The 15763-nt window shown below is 41.9% G+C and overlaps 1 protein-coding gene across 2 annotated transcripts in view; it reads right to left on the reverse strand.

Moving 5' to 3' along the window:
• DHX16 (DEAH-box helicase 16) overlaps positions 1–15763 on the reverse strand; it is an 83181-nt gene that overhangs the window by 53087 nt on the left and 14331 nt on the right. For both annotated transcript variants that reach the window (XM_073598894.1, XM_073598893.1), the window contains exons 6-10: positions 14276–14527; positions 10710–10928; positions 8182–8376; positions 6486–6596; positions 689–804 (exon numbers count right to left, since the gene is read on the reverse strand). In XM_073598894.1, the coding sequence (XP_073454995.1) occupies positions 689–804; positions 6486–6596; positions 8182–8376; positions 10710–10928; positions 14276–14527 (893 nt within the window). The remainder of the gene's footprint in view (positions 1–688; positions 805–6485; positions 6597–8181; positions 8377–10709; positions 10929–14275; positions 14528–15763) is intronic.

Genomic DNA, 15763 nt, shown 5'->3' on the forward strand with positions numbered 1-15763 from the left:
ATATATTGTGTCACTGACATAAGGACTTCCAACTTTCCTGGGTTACATATTAGTTCAAGGTCAATGACTCATAAAAATGTGAAGCCAATGGGCTGGTGTAATAGTTAGGCAAACCGCATCTTCAGAAGGAGCTCAGCAATGGCAAAATAGTGGCAGTTGAGATATTTCTTGGAGTTTGCCTTAATCATAGAAGAAGAAGGTGGGCAAAACTTTTGCTTAGTAGTGGGAGTTTCTTTATTATTTTTTCAAATCTTATTTTATTAAAGTTTTCAGTTAAAAATACAGATTCACTTATAATATACATAATAGAGTGGGTGTATACATAGATAAACTTTTACCATTGTTTGAGATGCATTATTTATCCCTTGTATGTCAAGGGTATATATTCCTCAATTAATATGCAATAAGTACCTATTTTGATATTTAAAGATGTCAAGAAATTAATTAATCGTATATTCTGCTTCTGTTTGTTCTGTTTGGGGGGGGGGGGGGGGGATCACATCTTTATGTATATTGTTCGTAATATGTTCACTAAACGTGCGGGGAAAAAGCAAAAAGAACAACAAACAAATGGAGATGGGAAGAAAAAAACAAAAAAAACAAATAGGAGGGGAAAAAAAGAGGAAATTGAAAATTAAAAAAAAAAAAAAAAAAAGAGTTACTTTTATTAGAGGTTAGTACATCATACCTGTAACCAGCCAAGTCTGGTTCCGTGAGAAACTCACGCAGCAACATTCCGTCGGTCATATACTTCAACACAGTGCGCTCAGACGTGCAGTCCTCAAACCGAATGCTGTATCCAACCTGGAATGGGGAGGGTAGAGGAAGAAAGAATTAAGGAGGATACAAAGATCCAGTAAGCCTATTGTAGGTGCTGCCTTTGCCACATTGAAATCTCAAGCACTGTTATCAGCTGGACCCAGTACCCTCTGTGGACTACATAACCTTTCCCCCTATGTCAAGGAGATGAGGAGAGGGGGAGTTGTTTGGTTGTCCAAATTTAGGAGATGCCTAGGGTAAAAGGCTTATCCACAGCATACACAGTACAGAGGAAACATTGCCACCCTAGGGCAGGAAGGGTGATAGGTTCACAGGATGAAAATAAAGGAAAAAAAAAAAAGGATCAAATAAAAAGATAGCTTTAAAATCACCACACCTAAAAAATGGTAAGCAGGGAACATGCGCAGCTCGTAAAGATGGCAAACACATAATCCATAGGCTCCGGTCACCTTCTCCTCTTCCACAGCTCCCGCTCCGACTGCACCTACCGCAACGGTAGCTCCATCACTCACCTCCAAAAGATCCCGGGCACCCCATGGGTAAGACCGGTTTCAAAAAATACATATACCGATCTTTCACTGAGTCACGGCCTTCTCAGCACATGGAGCGGTACCTACTTAGGCCGCAATCCCCGGCCTCGGGTACTCCAGATGACCCGTTGGAACCTACTGACCCCCTAGCATTCTCAGAAGGGCTGCCTATAGAGAGGTCACCTACACCTCTGACAGGGCCTGCCACAGCAGTCATTGTAGAAGTTCTCTATCTTAAGCTGCACAACCTGCTTCAATACTTAACTCATAACATTACCAGGGATGTGGGGAAGATAGCACACAAACTTAGAGGGGAAATCACCCTTGAGAATAAATTTGATGAACTGGTGCAACATGTGCATGTTTTAGAGGAAGATAATGCTGCCCTCAAACACAGTCTCTCAGATTCAAATCCAGCAGGAAAATCTAGAAAACGGAGCGCCGTCAGAACCTACGGATCCATGGAGTCCCTGAGACCATCACTGACAAGGAGATCGGCCCTATCTTCTGGGTCTCTTTATCACTCTGACCCCCACATTCCGGATATCGACTGGCGCCTCGACCGGGCGCATAGATCTTTGGCCCCTAAACCCCCACCGGGGACCAATCCCAGGGACATTATAGTCTGATTCCATTATTATGAGAGCAAAGAAATCCTCACCACAGCTACCTATAACAGAAGTTGTTTAGAATACAAGGGCACCAAGATCTAAATATTCAGTGATTTATCCCCCATCACTATAGCTAAACGTCGAAATCTGTGACCCATTGTGACTCATTTTCAAAACCACCAGATCACCTATTTTTGGGGCTTTCCCTTTCAGCTGTCCGCTTACAAAGATGGGGTCCAACATAAGATACGAGATCTTTATGAAGGTAAAGCCTTCCTACGCAACCTCGGCCTTCCGCTGCTGCCTGAAGAAGAGCTCCATCTACCCCTTCCTGCACCTCAGCCGTTCTCCACCCCAACGCGACAGAAAACACAGAAAGCTGCTTCAACCCCAGAACGGACTGCAACTCCTCGACACCCCACCTGCTGAGCTTCCTTAACTATACAACTTAAGATGTTCTTTGCTTACACAGATGGATGATGCTCTGTCTGTGAGCTGCGGTTCTTGGTGCAGCGATCTAGTCCCTCTATCCATGGGACTACCACCGTGTCTATTGTTACACGTTTGGTTCTTCGATTAGTTTCGCTTGCAAGTCTCTCTCGGAAGACGGGACCCACAAGCCTGGTCTTGCGAGCTGCCATGCTCCTCTCCATCATCCTTGGCACAAGCCTTGGATTCCTGAGGGAAGGACCCCCTTTAGGCCACTTACCAATGTTGTTTTTTTTTTTTTACCAGGTCTTTTTTTGACCCACACCCGACACAATTCTCCACTTTGCTCTCTTGTTTTTTCCTGTTAGTTATATGGTTTTTTTTGCTTCTTATGGACTGTTTTTTTTCCCCATACACCATGGACTGTACTCTTTTTGTATGACCAGCTTACAATGGCTTTGCTTATGTATTACCTTTTATGGGTCTACATGTTTTTTCATGCAACGTTAAGGGCTTGAATTCTATTCATAAGAGATGACTAGCTCTTAAGGAATTCAAGGCTTCTAATGCTGATGTGATTATGGTTCAGGAGACCCACTTTCGTGCAGAGAGTTTTTTTAAGTTTGCTTCTAAATTGTTCTCCACCCCTTTTGTAGCTTCGGGACCATCTGGGTAAGCTTGGGTTGCTATCTTAATCAAACGCACATGCCCACTGCAGGTTAAATCATCTGTATTAGACCCTCAAGGTCGCTTTATTCTCCTGAACTGTGATTACATGCATACGTCTTACTTTGGTTAACATCTATGCACCTAACTCGGGACAGATAGTGTTCTTGACGGAGGCGTTTGAGAAAATATATCCTCTTTCCCAACCCTTCATGATTATAGGAGGCGATTTCAACATGTGCATGTCTCCAACTAAAGATAGACGCACTCTTTTCCAATCCACCCAAACTTATAAATTGTCCACATCTTTTCGTAAAATTATTAGGTCCCATAACCTTTATGACTCTTGGCGGGTCAAACACCCAATCCATAAGCAGTATACCTTTTATTCCCCCTCCCCCCCACATAAACTTTACTCCCGGCTAGACCACTTCTTTGTATCCGCACCATTACTCCCACATTTAGTAGCCACTGAAACAGACCCCATAACATGGTCAGATCATGCCCCTATTCTCCTAGATCTTGCCCTGTCTGCCCCGACTACAAAAACGTGTCATTGGCGTATCAATGAAAACGCTTTTAAGGATTCCTAACACTAAAGATCAATTGTTAGAAAAGTTGTCGGAATTTTTCCAATTTAATGAGGATACAGTATCCGAGATATCCATCTTATGGGAGGCTCATAAGGCCTTTTTATGGGGTGAGTGCATCTCTGCAGGATCTCGTCCGAAGAGGGAATCTGGCCTCCAGAAAGTGCAGCTGCTTGAACAGCTGCGAACTGCAGAGACCAGTTTACTCCTTTCCCCTACGGTGGATCGCTTAAGGTCTGTAGTTTCCTTACGTAATCACATTAAATCTTTGGATTAGGGTAAGATCTCGAAATCAATGCTGTGGGCTAGACAGACATTTTATGAATTAGCCAACAAACCACATAGAATGCTCGCACAAAGACTTAAACCCAGATCCTCGCTTTCCGTGCTTGACTTTCTCCTCCAACTGGATGCCACCCCTACTTATTTTCCCCACACTATGTCCAGGGTCTTTGGGGACTTCTACCACAAGCTATACAATAAGTGTGGGCACTGACCCAGGCTCCCGGTTTACCAGGCAGGAGTGCCCACTCTCACCCTTACTTTTTATTCTAAGCTTGGAACCTCTGGCCGCTATTCGTTCCCAACCTGTTATAAAGGGAGTGCGGCTGCGACAGGAGGATTATAAACTCTTTTTGCTGATGACCTATTGTTAACGTTAACCCACCCATTCACCTCCCTCCCCTCATTACATAAAAGCTTGAACTCCTTTGGCACTTTGTCGGGCTTTAAGATAAACCCCACCAAAACTGAGGCCCTTCCCATAAACATTCCCCAGCCTCTCCTAAACACCCTCCAGCAGAATTTCAAGTATCACTGGTGCTCTCATACACTCAAATATTTGGGAATTTCCATAACCCCTTCTTATTCCACCCTTTACCAGGCTAATTGCCCTCCCCTATTTACTGAAATCAATCGCCTACTGAAACACTGGGACACCCTCCCTCTCTCCCTTTTTGGGAGAATTAACGCGCTAAAGATGTCCATAGTTCCTAAATTGCTGTACATGTTTGAGACACTCCCAGTACCGCTCCCGATATCCCAACTGAAAATGCTTCAAAGATCTTTTCTCAACCTTATATGGCACAATACTTCCCATAAAATAGCAGGGTCGCTGGTCCAGTTTTTGAGATCTAGAGGAGGGTTGAACACTCAAGACATATCGAAATATTACTACGCTACTCACTTATGGGCTGTCATTTCTTGGACATCTCGCTATGCCCCAAACAGATGGTCCGAGATCGAAATGGGAATTATGTCCCCTGTACACCCATGTTTCATGTTATGGGCACCCTCGGACAGACATATGCCTTAGCTGCGAAGTCTTTGTCTGGCTCTTTACATTGTCCATTTGGAAAAGATGCTCTGGGAAATACTCCCTTTCCTCTCCATTCCCTCCACTACTGAATGTGCTATTTAACCCGGATATTCCGGACAGCCTATCCTACACCATATGCTCAGGCTGGAGTTTTTCAATTGCGCCATTTGGTGCACCCCGTTACCCATGTGCTTTTGTCTTTTACAGATTTACAGTCTAAACTCCAGTCCCTCTTTTACTCCTATTTACAAATTAAACATTTCTTATCTGTTAAATCCCCTGGCCTCTCGTTAGATAAACTCACTAGCTTAGAACTCCTATGCACTCAAGGCCCTTACGAACCCCACAATATGAAATATATGCAAAATTCTTCAAGAGGCTGCTACTTTGACTGAATCTAGTCACTCATACTTGAGTAAATGGGCTTATATTCTCCAACAAACCATCTCCCTGGCAGACTGGAATAAAATTTGGGAATCTTCCTCTAGGGTATCTCGCTGCGTGGCGCAGAAGGAGACAGCCTACAAAATCATTATGTTCTGGTACAGGACTCCTGATATCTTACATGCCCCTAATCCAGAGGCCTCCCGACTGTGCTGGAGATGTGTTGAGGAGATAGGCTCCCATTACCATATTTTTTGGGAATGTCCTCTCATCAAACCCTTCTGGGCTTATGTCCAAACCCTTCTACAAGAACTTTTGCATGTGACTATACCCTTAAACCCTTTACATCACCTATTAGGACTCCCTCTCCCAGGTATTCCTAAATCAGCACAGAAACCAATAGCCTTTATACTCTTAGCAGCTAAAAGAGCAATACCATGTTGTTGGCTATCCCCCCCACCACCACCAACTAGCTCTCAGCTTCTATCCAATATAGCTGACATTCCTAGGATGGAACACTTGACTGTATCTATTGAAGACTCCCTGTTACGGTTTAGCAAAATTTGGGGAGTCTGGGACGACTGACTACTGTCTAGAAAGGTCCCTTCCAGAATGATAGATAGTTATCTCTTATGTTCAATTACCCCTAAAATGCTTTGCTGTTTGATTCCATAGTCTACTGACCCATGGTGTCCCTTCCCCTTTCCTTGTATTCCTTGTTTTTTTTATTTTCTTTTCTTTCCTTTTCTTTGTGACAAACTTATGGGGGGCAGGCTGGAGGTTAACGATATATTAAACTGTCCTCCGATATTGTGACGTACTCTAACCCTCCAGACTTGTCAGACGGCTACCTTTCTGTGATTTACTTGGATGTGTCAGTGTAATTCTTCTACTTTTGTTCTTATTGTAACGGTCATTGATAACATTTTGATATCTTTGTAAAACTGAAAATCATTAATAAATATACAATTAAAAAAAAAAAAAAAAAAAAAAAAAAAGCTGGTAAACTTCAATATATTACATTTGTGTTTTTGGGTTTAGATACGCTGTAATAAATTTTATTCATTGGCATCTACACAGCACTATGTTGTGTCTGCAAAAGAATATCATCATAAACAGAAAAGCCAAAAGCAAAAAAAAATGACAAAACTACAGTTATCACTGACAGATTTATTACCTCATTGCCCAGTTTCACAGACATTTCCTGTGACACACGAGCTGCCACACTCATGGCTGCCACTCTTCGAGGCTGAGTGCATCCGATTTTCATTCCATTATGAGTGTAACCCTACACGGGATGGAGAAGAGAAAAACAGAAGCATTAAATATTGCACAAAGCTTTACAGTTAACCTGTGAGAAAAAGTGCAAGCTGCTTGTTGCTGACCGGTTTTTAAAATGGTACAAATACCAGCATGGTCATCCCGACCCTGGCTTTACTATATGCAGACTGTTAGACATCACTTGCTGCATAATTGTCCCAGGTCAGTGACTAAGTAAAGAAACCAGGATTAGGGTGATGGCCACGGAGCCCACACCATTTAAAAAGCCCAAAATAGCAGCGCCAGCATTTCTCTCATCATAGGCTTCCTAAGAAAAAAAAAGAAAAAAAAAAAAAGAGGATACTGTTCCATTCACAGCAGAGTAGCCGTTTCTGTAAAAAGTACCCACTCAACCCAATGATACTCATCTTATTAGCAGTTTCTAATCGCTTTTTCCTCTACTGACGCTGGCAGCAAAGTACCCAGTGTAGGCTGCTGCAGTAGCCTGGGGAAAGTGGTGATGTTTCCTCTTTCATCGTGCATCACTGTACAGGAGCCTAGCAATTGGACGCTAAACCCGAGCACATGCTCCCCCCCTCCAGTGGTGAGGAATCGGTGGAGGTGAGTGTCAGGCATTCTGACACTGAATGGGAACTAACTGCCACTGACATCACCAGTACTATACACTGTCACTGTACTAATGAAACTGGCTGGGAAGAGAGTAACATCTCGGGTGTTACTTTGTGTAATGCGTGCTGCTTTTTACTTGCTTTTCCGCATATGACAAGTTCCAAGCAATATGAGAACCCCCCCCTTTTTTTAAATTACCTTTACAGTTCTGTTTGGCATATCTTATATTGTCACCTATCTTACCCTGTTTCAAACCTTTTATTTTTATTTATTATTATTTTTTCCTTTTATGAAGCAACTGTCTCATTTGTATCTTTCATAAATGTTTTTAACCAGCAACAGTGTTACTGCAACTAGATTTTACTTCTATCGTCTTGTAATAGTCTCCTTCACACCAGGCTTGTATTTGTATGTATTAATGCATAGTGTTAACACACCTTGGCTCCTGGTCAGCCTATACAAGACTGACACTCACGCCAGCCTATCATGTCTGAGGAAAAAAACAGAAGCTTTGAAACACGTCACCTGACACATCCTGATGTCACAGTCGGTCCAGGACTCTGAGTTCCAAGCTGGTTACGATACCAACAGGGTGAGTCCCGGCATTCTGGTTGTTACAACCTGGCTGGGAGAACGGCGAAGCTGCTGCGGCACATTGTGGGACCATGCTAGTGACTGTGTATCTCTCTATACATGCCTGTTAACCTTTTTGTCATGTGAGTAGCCATTTGGCTGTTTTAATTAAACCCTTTATGGCTATACCGCTTCACTTAGATTGGCGCACCTTTTTGCTTTTCAGACTAGCACCAGGAGAGGCTGAGGTAAAAAGTCTATGTGAAGGGGGGGGGGGGGGGGGTGTACGCCCCTAAACCTCAAGTCTGAACTAAGCCTAAAGCCATTACACAATAGGTTACAAAACAAAGATAGCAGAGACCCACAATTTAATCAGCATAAAAAAAGCACGCAAAAAGAACAAAACTCACTTCTTCATGCAGATACTGTGGGATCTGGGTTGTCTTGCCGGATCCAGTCTCCCCTTCAATAATTAGAATTTGATGCTCAGCAATGGCCTTGAGGAGATCTTCTCGGTACGGGAAGACAGGAAGGCTGCGTCGCACCTCTTGCAGGGACAATTTCTTCTTTTCCAGCTCTGATAGTGCTTTTTCGTTTTCATCTTCCTGACAATTTAGGAAAATAAATACGCCTTAACCTAAGAGTTCAAACGACTCTTCAAATTTGTCCTATGATGGATGTGAGGCCTGAGATCATATAAGCAACGACAGTTTGTAGCGGGACTAGTAAATGCTATTCAATGACATTCTAAAGTAAAGAAATCCAATTGAAGAAAAAAAAAACACATACATGGGCTTTCTCTGTACCCTATAGACAGTTTATTCCAAAATATAGATTTTATTACACAAATCAAGTTAAAAATCATAAATACATTGATTTTGGACTAGCCCAAGGCCAGAATAAAGTAAAGAAATATTGACAATTGTGTGGTTTATTTTTGAATAAAATGATCATTTTTATAAAATTAGGCCTAACATATTTCTTACTTTTGAGACATTACACACTTTCCTACTGTTAAATGGCTTTGTTTGAATTGTTACTGCAGCCATCCAAACCCCCCTGGCTCCAAAGAGCGCTAAGCAAAGGTTTGACATGCAGACATCCAACACAAACAACCGATGCACTTCAGAAGCAAATACTTATCTATACTTGCCCACCTCTGAAATTTTAATTACAAAGTTCTCATGCTGGTGTTTTGTTTTTGAGATAGGACTCAGCTTTTCTGTACATTCTGTTGGAGACTTGTGTATTTAGAGTACAGCTTATTTTATGCTGTGCTCTCTATCCCCACCCCACCCCCCCCCCCCCAAGAATGGAAGGGGGAAACATTGTCAAGGACATCTAGAATATAAAAATGGGGGAAAATGTAGGGTTTTAGCTAGACAGGCAAACATACAGCCAGGTTCTATGACAACCATCTATTATGTCACCCAGTCAATTTAAAGTAGGTCTTTCCCAAAAATAATATGAAGGATGCCACTGCTGATCTTCTCCTAAAATAATAATAGTTGGCTAGCTGTTATACTGACCTTATGGCTTCAGTACTTTCAGTCAACAACTCAAGGCAAGTATACAGAAGTCAAGAAACACATATGATTGCAAGTCTCTAGTCTTTAAGAATTCATTAAAGTGATATTAAAGGCAAGTTTTTTGTTTAGTTATTAATAAAAAACATGTCATACTTCATCTGCTCTGTGCAGTAGTTTTGCACAGAACGGCCCCAATCCTCCTCTTCTCAGGTCCGCCGCCAGTGCTCCTGGCCCCTCCCTGTGCCCAGAGCAAACAGCTTACGCGATATGTCACTTGTATACTGCAACCGTTGTTAACATGCGTAGGCGCCCTTGGTGTATGAGTTTATGTTCATACGTGTGTGTATACGTGGAGGTGGGACCTCAAAAGAATAAAACATTTTGGTGGGAATGTATGTGCTTGGGTGTAACTTGAATGTTTTACTGTTAAAAAAAAATGTTTAACTTTTTTTCCCATCATACAGGGGACAAAAAGTTCCTTATGTTTTGATTTTTTGGCCACAGGTTCTCTTTAATGAGACCCTGGATGTCTTCCCTATGCTCCACTGAATGTAATGCAATGCAGATCGCCATTACTGAAGTCGTGTGGAAGCAATCAGGCAGCAGTGCAGCCGCCCAAATGCTTCCATCTGACAGGCAGGAATCTGCTTGTCAGATTTACATAAAACCTGTGTAATTAACCGATCCGTGACTACTGCTCCTCTCTGCCAATCCCTTCAGTGGCTTCCCCTACCAGGCTGTATAAAATTCAAAATACTAATCACAACATACAAGGCCATCCACAATGTCACCCCCAGCTACATCAACAACCTCATCTACAGATATTGCCTGAATCGTCCTCTCCACTCCTCCCAAGACCATCTACTCTCCAGCTCCCTTGTTTCCACCTCCCACACTCACCTCCAGGATTTCTACAGAGCCTCTCCCATCCTCTGGAATTCCCTGCCCCAGTATGTCTGGTCAGCCCCTACCCTGTCCGCCTTTAGGCAATCCCTGAAAACTAACTTAATCAGAGATGCCTACCCTACCTCCACCTAAGAACTGTACCCGAGTCACCTCCATCAGATCATCCCCGCAGCTATTACCTTTTGTACCATCTCCCCCCTCCCTTTAGACTGTAAGCTCCATGAGCAGGGCCCTTCTATTCCTTCTGTAATGAACTGTATTGTAATTGTACTGTCCCCCCTCTACATTGTAAAGCTCTACGCAAACAGTTTGCGCTATATAAATCCTGTATAGTTATAATAAAACGCCCCACTGTCAGGTCCATACGTCATAGGGACCCGACAGTGAAAGGGTTAAATGAAACAGGCTTATCTTTGACTGGAGTGCATCTGTAACCAATGGCATGAATCAGTGCTCTTTGGAGTATAAAACAGGGATAAACTTGTGACAGCGCGACTTCTCACCTTCTCTACAGTTCCTTTTATTTGAATTGCACTGACAAACTGTATCACCTCATCTTCCTCCATCACATAGTCATACTGCTTTTGTCCCCGTGCACGAGCATCCTTTGCACCAAATGACAGAGCTGCTGCTCCAATGTGCTCCTCCTCCCATCGCCTCTGTTCTTCACGAGGGGCAAAACGCTCTTCTGTCACCGGCTCCTCATAACGGTCTGGAATTTTCTGCACAGTATGAAATACAACCATTAGAAGTACTGCAATTAGTTAACTGGAATACAGCAAGTAGCAAAAATACCCTTAACATTTGTTAAAATTATAAAAAATATTTAGGGATAAGTGCAATTTAAAACAAAAAAAGTGTACTCGTCCCTTTTGCCCTTTTACCCTCACGTGACCTAACCTAACCCCTATCCCTTCCACAGATGTATAACTTACCAACCAAAAGCCGCAGCCTCTGGTGATCTTCAAACTATACTGTAAATACAGGGCTGGGGAAAAAATCGATTTAAATCATGAATCGAGTTGAGAGGTCAAATCGATTCAAAATTTAAGCAAATTGATTTTTTTAGATTTTTTTTTTTTCACCACGCCGGTCCTGAGGAGCTGTGGTTAGGAGTTTTTAGGTGAGGCTGCAGCTTCGGCCTAGTCCGCAAGGCCGGACTAGGCCGAAGCCGCGGCCTCGCCTAAAAACTCCTGCCCGCAGCTCTTCAGGACCGGCGCAGAGTCCAAAAAAAAAAAAAAAAAAAACTTGATTCGAATAGTGATTCGAGTTTTTTTAAGAAAATCGCAGATTTTTTTTTTTTTTTGTGGAAAATCTCCCAGCCCTAACTGTAAACTAATGGCGACTTCCATTCAACCTTCACCTGAGGTGGCTCTCTTATCTATACTCCCTGGCATATTCAAATCCATTAAAAAAGATGCGTTGCAACACTTTCTTGCAGCGGCCAGAGTAGCGACTGGAGATGGACAATCACGCCTTCCCTGGGGGATTGGGCTACTGAAGTGGACCGCATAAGGGACCCTGAACGTCTGTTGGCAGAGAAATATGGTAAAGACGAACAGTTTTCTCTCACTTGGACTTTATGGTCCATGTTCCGATACGCCTTGGAGTTTATCTCCCTGGCTGAAAGTGGCCTAGACGACGTCGCCTTGGGACTATGATGGAGTGCTTCTTGTCCCCTATCTTTCTGCTGCCTCTTTTCTGCCCCTATTCCTTTTCCTCTAGGAATCCATTGAGCAAATGTACCATGACTTCGACTTATCCATTGTTACTGATTCAGTGAGTGACCCCTACAACTTATTTTTCATAAAGTCAGGTTTTTCATATAACCTTTCCTGATGCATTAAGAATGGGACTACTATGATACAGTTTTCTGAAATTATGGTGAATGTTACTTTAACCTGTTATGTTTTCAGGGGTTGCTAACACAGATGGTCTCCTGATGTGCCACATAAATATGTTTTCATTCCATTTTTATGTAACCTGGATATGCATTTGTTCCGACGTACATGATACTTATTGTTGGTATACCTTACCAATATTTGTAATGTTTATATATTCTTCTATCTCTCTTGCTCTCTATATGAATAAAATAAGATTGAATTAAAAAAGCATTGGAGGTTGCATTCATTGGGGTAGGCACACACCTGTGGAGAGGGAGGGTGGGTTAGAGATGAGGTCATGGTAAAGGGGCAAAAGGGAATGCAAACTGTGAACCCCCAAATAGGGTCAAGTAGGAGGGTATTAGAAGTGTACTTTTTGACGCTTAAACTGTAACTTCCTGTCTCTCCATTTTCTGCATCACAAACCACTTTCAAACTTACAGTGTTACAGATATTGATTGTAAAAGTAAAAGGCCTGCAGTGAGTGTTCCAGCATCACAAGCAGGCACATTCCAGAATCACCAGATTACTGACAAATATTCTTGGGTGGACTGTAGCACTACAAGTATACCTGGATAAATTAAGATACTAAGTAGGCTATGCTCCCTTTAGGAATCCTAATGCAAAATCAACAGTTTTGACAGTTCTGTAAATTTAGGTAGCTGAATAAAGGGCCCTGTGTTGATGAGCTTTGGGTCTGTGTTAATGGCACCAGCGTACGATGCTTGTGGGACCATTCAAAATTCATTAACAGGTGTATTTGACCTACCAATGACCTGCGTTAACTGTATTTTGCATACCTATCACGTAGACTTGTATAGGGGTGCAAAACCCATACGAAGCAAACCAAAGGCCTAAGCTGGTTGCCCATTTTATTTAAAAAGGAAAACTACAGCTGAGGCTTGATTACAGGCCACTTTTCGTGGACATTTTCTTGTTAAAGCAGAGCTCCAGGCTTTACAAATACTGTAGCTGCTGACTTTTAGTATAAGGACACTTACTTGCCCCTGGATCCAGCGATGCCCTCACCTGAGCCAATGTAAGGGAAAGCAGCAGGGAAGCCCTCCGGCTTCACAACTGGTATCCTAGTGCACATTTGCGAGTCGTGATGAGCTTTGTGAATGGTCCCGCAGTTTTCTGAAACCTGTGTGTGTGCCAGAAGGCTGCGGGGGGGAGGAGGAGGGGCTAAATTTCCTCGTAGATCTGACCCGAAAGTGGGAGCGGGTACCTGCTCATCCCTCCCCTAAAAAATGCCTTTTGGGTGGAGCTCCGCTTTAAGGGCAGAATTTCACATTATAAATCCCTACTTTAGGGCTTACTCAAATGCTCACAACTACTAAGGAACGGTTTGTCCAAAAAAAAAAAATGTATTTTTCTTTGGACACTCAGTCCACTTTGACAGGGGTCAGTTACCTGTGACATTAGGTATGCAGATTAGAGTCTGCCAAACCAACCATAAGCCAATTTGTATGAGATCTGTACATTTAACATTAAAAGCACCCCTCTCGGTTGTCAGGACAAGAGACTTAGAAAGGTGATCATACAGAATGTATAGCAGAAGTAACAGCCATTAATATACAGCCCACGATAGAGGTGTGTCTTTTGGGTTTGGTAGACAACCTAGCCCCAAAGAGAGTAACGCGTACCTTACTGACGATACTAATCTATTACGCTAGGAAAATGATAGTGTTATCATGGAACAAGCCTAATCCCCCATCTGTATCAGCATGGAAGGGTGTGGTAAATAGAGCCGCACCTCTTTACAAGGCTACATATATTAGCAGGGGCATACCACAGAAATTTGACAAAGTGTGGGGCAGTTGGATGAATAGCGAAACTACGGTGGCAGATTAAGTGGCACATAATGGAATGCACCTGCTATGAGAGTCAATATGTATGTAACCATTTGACATATTGAAATGTATTATTGATTGCTATTAGGGAAAGGTGGCCTTATTATCATTGTTCTGATCCTGTCACTGAGTGAAGGTCTGGAAGGAGGAGGAGAGAGTCAATGCTGAAGGATGTAAATAGTTCTTTTTGTGTGTGGCCCACTGGGTCTTGTGTTTATTTGTTATGTAAAAAAGCAATAAACAAAACTTTTCAAAAAAAAAAAAAAAAAAAGGTGATCATTATACCCATCACAAGATGTGCTTCATGAGTTCTGGATCAAATCTGTGATGTACCTTACTCCTGGTCTCCTCAGGCATAACGTAACGGTCATGTGTTTCTATGTGTTGCTTCTTTTTGGCTTTTTCGTATTCATTCGCCAGATCCCTCACTGTGCGCTTATACTCCAAATTTTTTTTCTCATGTGCTGTCAGCCCAGGCCCAAACAAATATTCTTCGTCTGCTATCTCAGCCTCCAGGTCCTCCAGCTTGTCCTTTTCTCTCTTCACCAAATAGTCCCGCCGAGACTTCTTCCTTAGCTCTGGTACCTGTATCAAACACAAATATGTAAACTCTTTAACCATTTGAACTGATTTACCCCCCTTCATGACCAGGACATTTTTTGCGATTCGGCACTGCCTCATTTTAATGGACAATTGCGCTGTCGTGCAACGTTGTGCCCAAATAAAATGTATGTCCTTTTTTCCCCCACAAATAGAGCTTTCTTGTGGTGGTATTTGATCACCACTGCATTTTTAATTTTTTGTGCTATAAACAAAAAATGAGCAGACAATTTTGAAAAAAAATAAAACATGAAAAATAAAACATTTTACATTCTGCTATAAAACTATATGCAATAAAAAAAAATTAAGAAAATTAAAATATCTTAATAAATTTAGGCCAATATGTATTCTGTTACATGATTTTGGTTAAAAAAAAAAATCCCGATAAGAGTATATTGATTGTAGACGCTATAAACTTTGCACAAACCAAACTATTATATATATATATAACACTGGATTGTTTATTTATTTTATACTAGTATTGGCGGCGCTACAGCTAAACCTCTAAAGTGACCAGAAGCTGAATGGCCTAGACAGAAGATACAGTAATACGATGGCTCATCTGTGTTTGAATGAACTGAATCATCCCAATTAATTCCCAAACCTCAATAGAAAAAAATAAAAAACAAATAAAAAAGATGCTATGGATTTTTCAGATCAGCCAGCGTTTAAATACTTTAATTCATTAGAACGTATATCCCAAATTTACAGAGACAAAAATCTAGAGATGACTGGACCCACCCCCCCAAAAAGAAAAAAAAAAAAGTTGTCAAATAGTTTCATTAGCCCTTGTTTATCAATTTGACTTGAGTTAGGTAAAAACTATTACAACATGCCCTATAGCAAACAGCTACACTGTTACTTTTCCTCCACCATACAATTCTAACTAGCTGGCAATACAGAACTGAGAAAATAACTTTGATAAATCTTCCCTGAGGTATTGAAGTATAACTAGAGGCAAAACTTTTCATTTTTAATTTTGTGGAGAGGGATTAGAAGCCCTGTCAGTTTTTATTGCTATCTGTGCATGAGATTCACCCTCTCTATTTGTCCTGTTTACCATTATCACTGAAAGTAAAAATATAAAAAGAAGTTTTGGGTTGTCCCCAGAAATGCAATAGAGGGGACATTTTTCAATAGGGACGCCAGCTCTGGTGACTTTGGAAATCCCTCTCACTTCCTGTTTGGCTATGGGACAGGAAGTGAAGGGAAATCTCCCCA

The sequence above is a fragment of the Aquarana catesbeiana genome, linkage group LG09 (genome assembly GCF_042186555.1).
Source record: "Aquarana catesbeiana isolate 2022-GZ linkage group LG09, ASM4218655v1, whole genome shotgun sequence".
Lineage (NCBI taxonomy): Eukaryota > Metazoa > Chordata > Amphibia > Anura > Ranidae > Aquarana > Aquarana catesbeiana.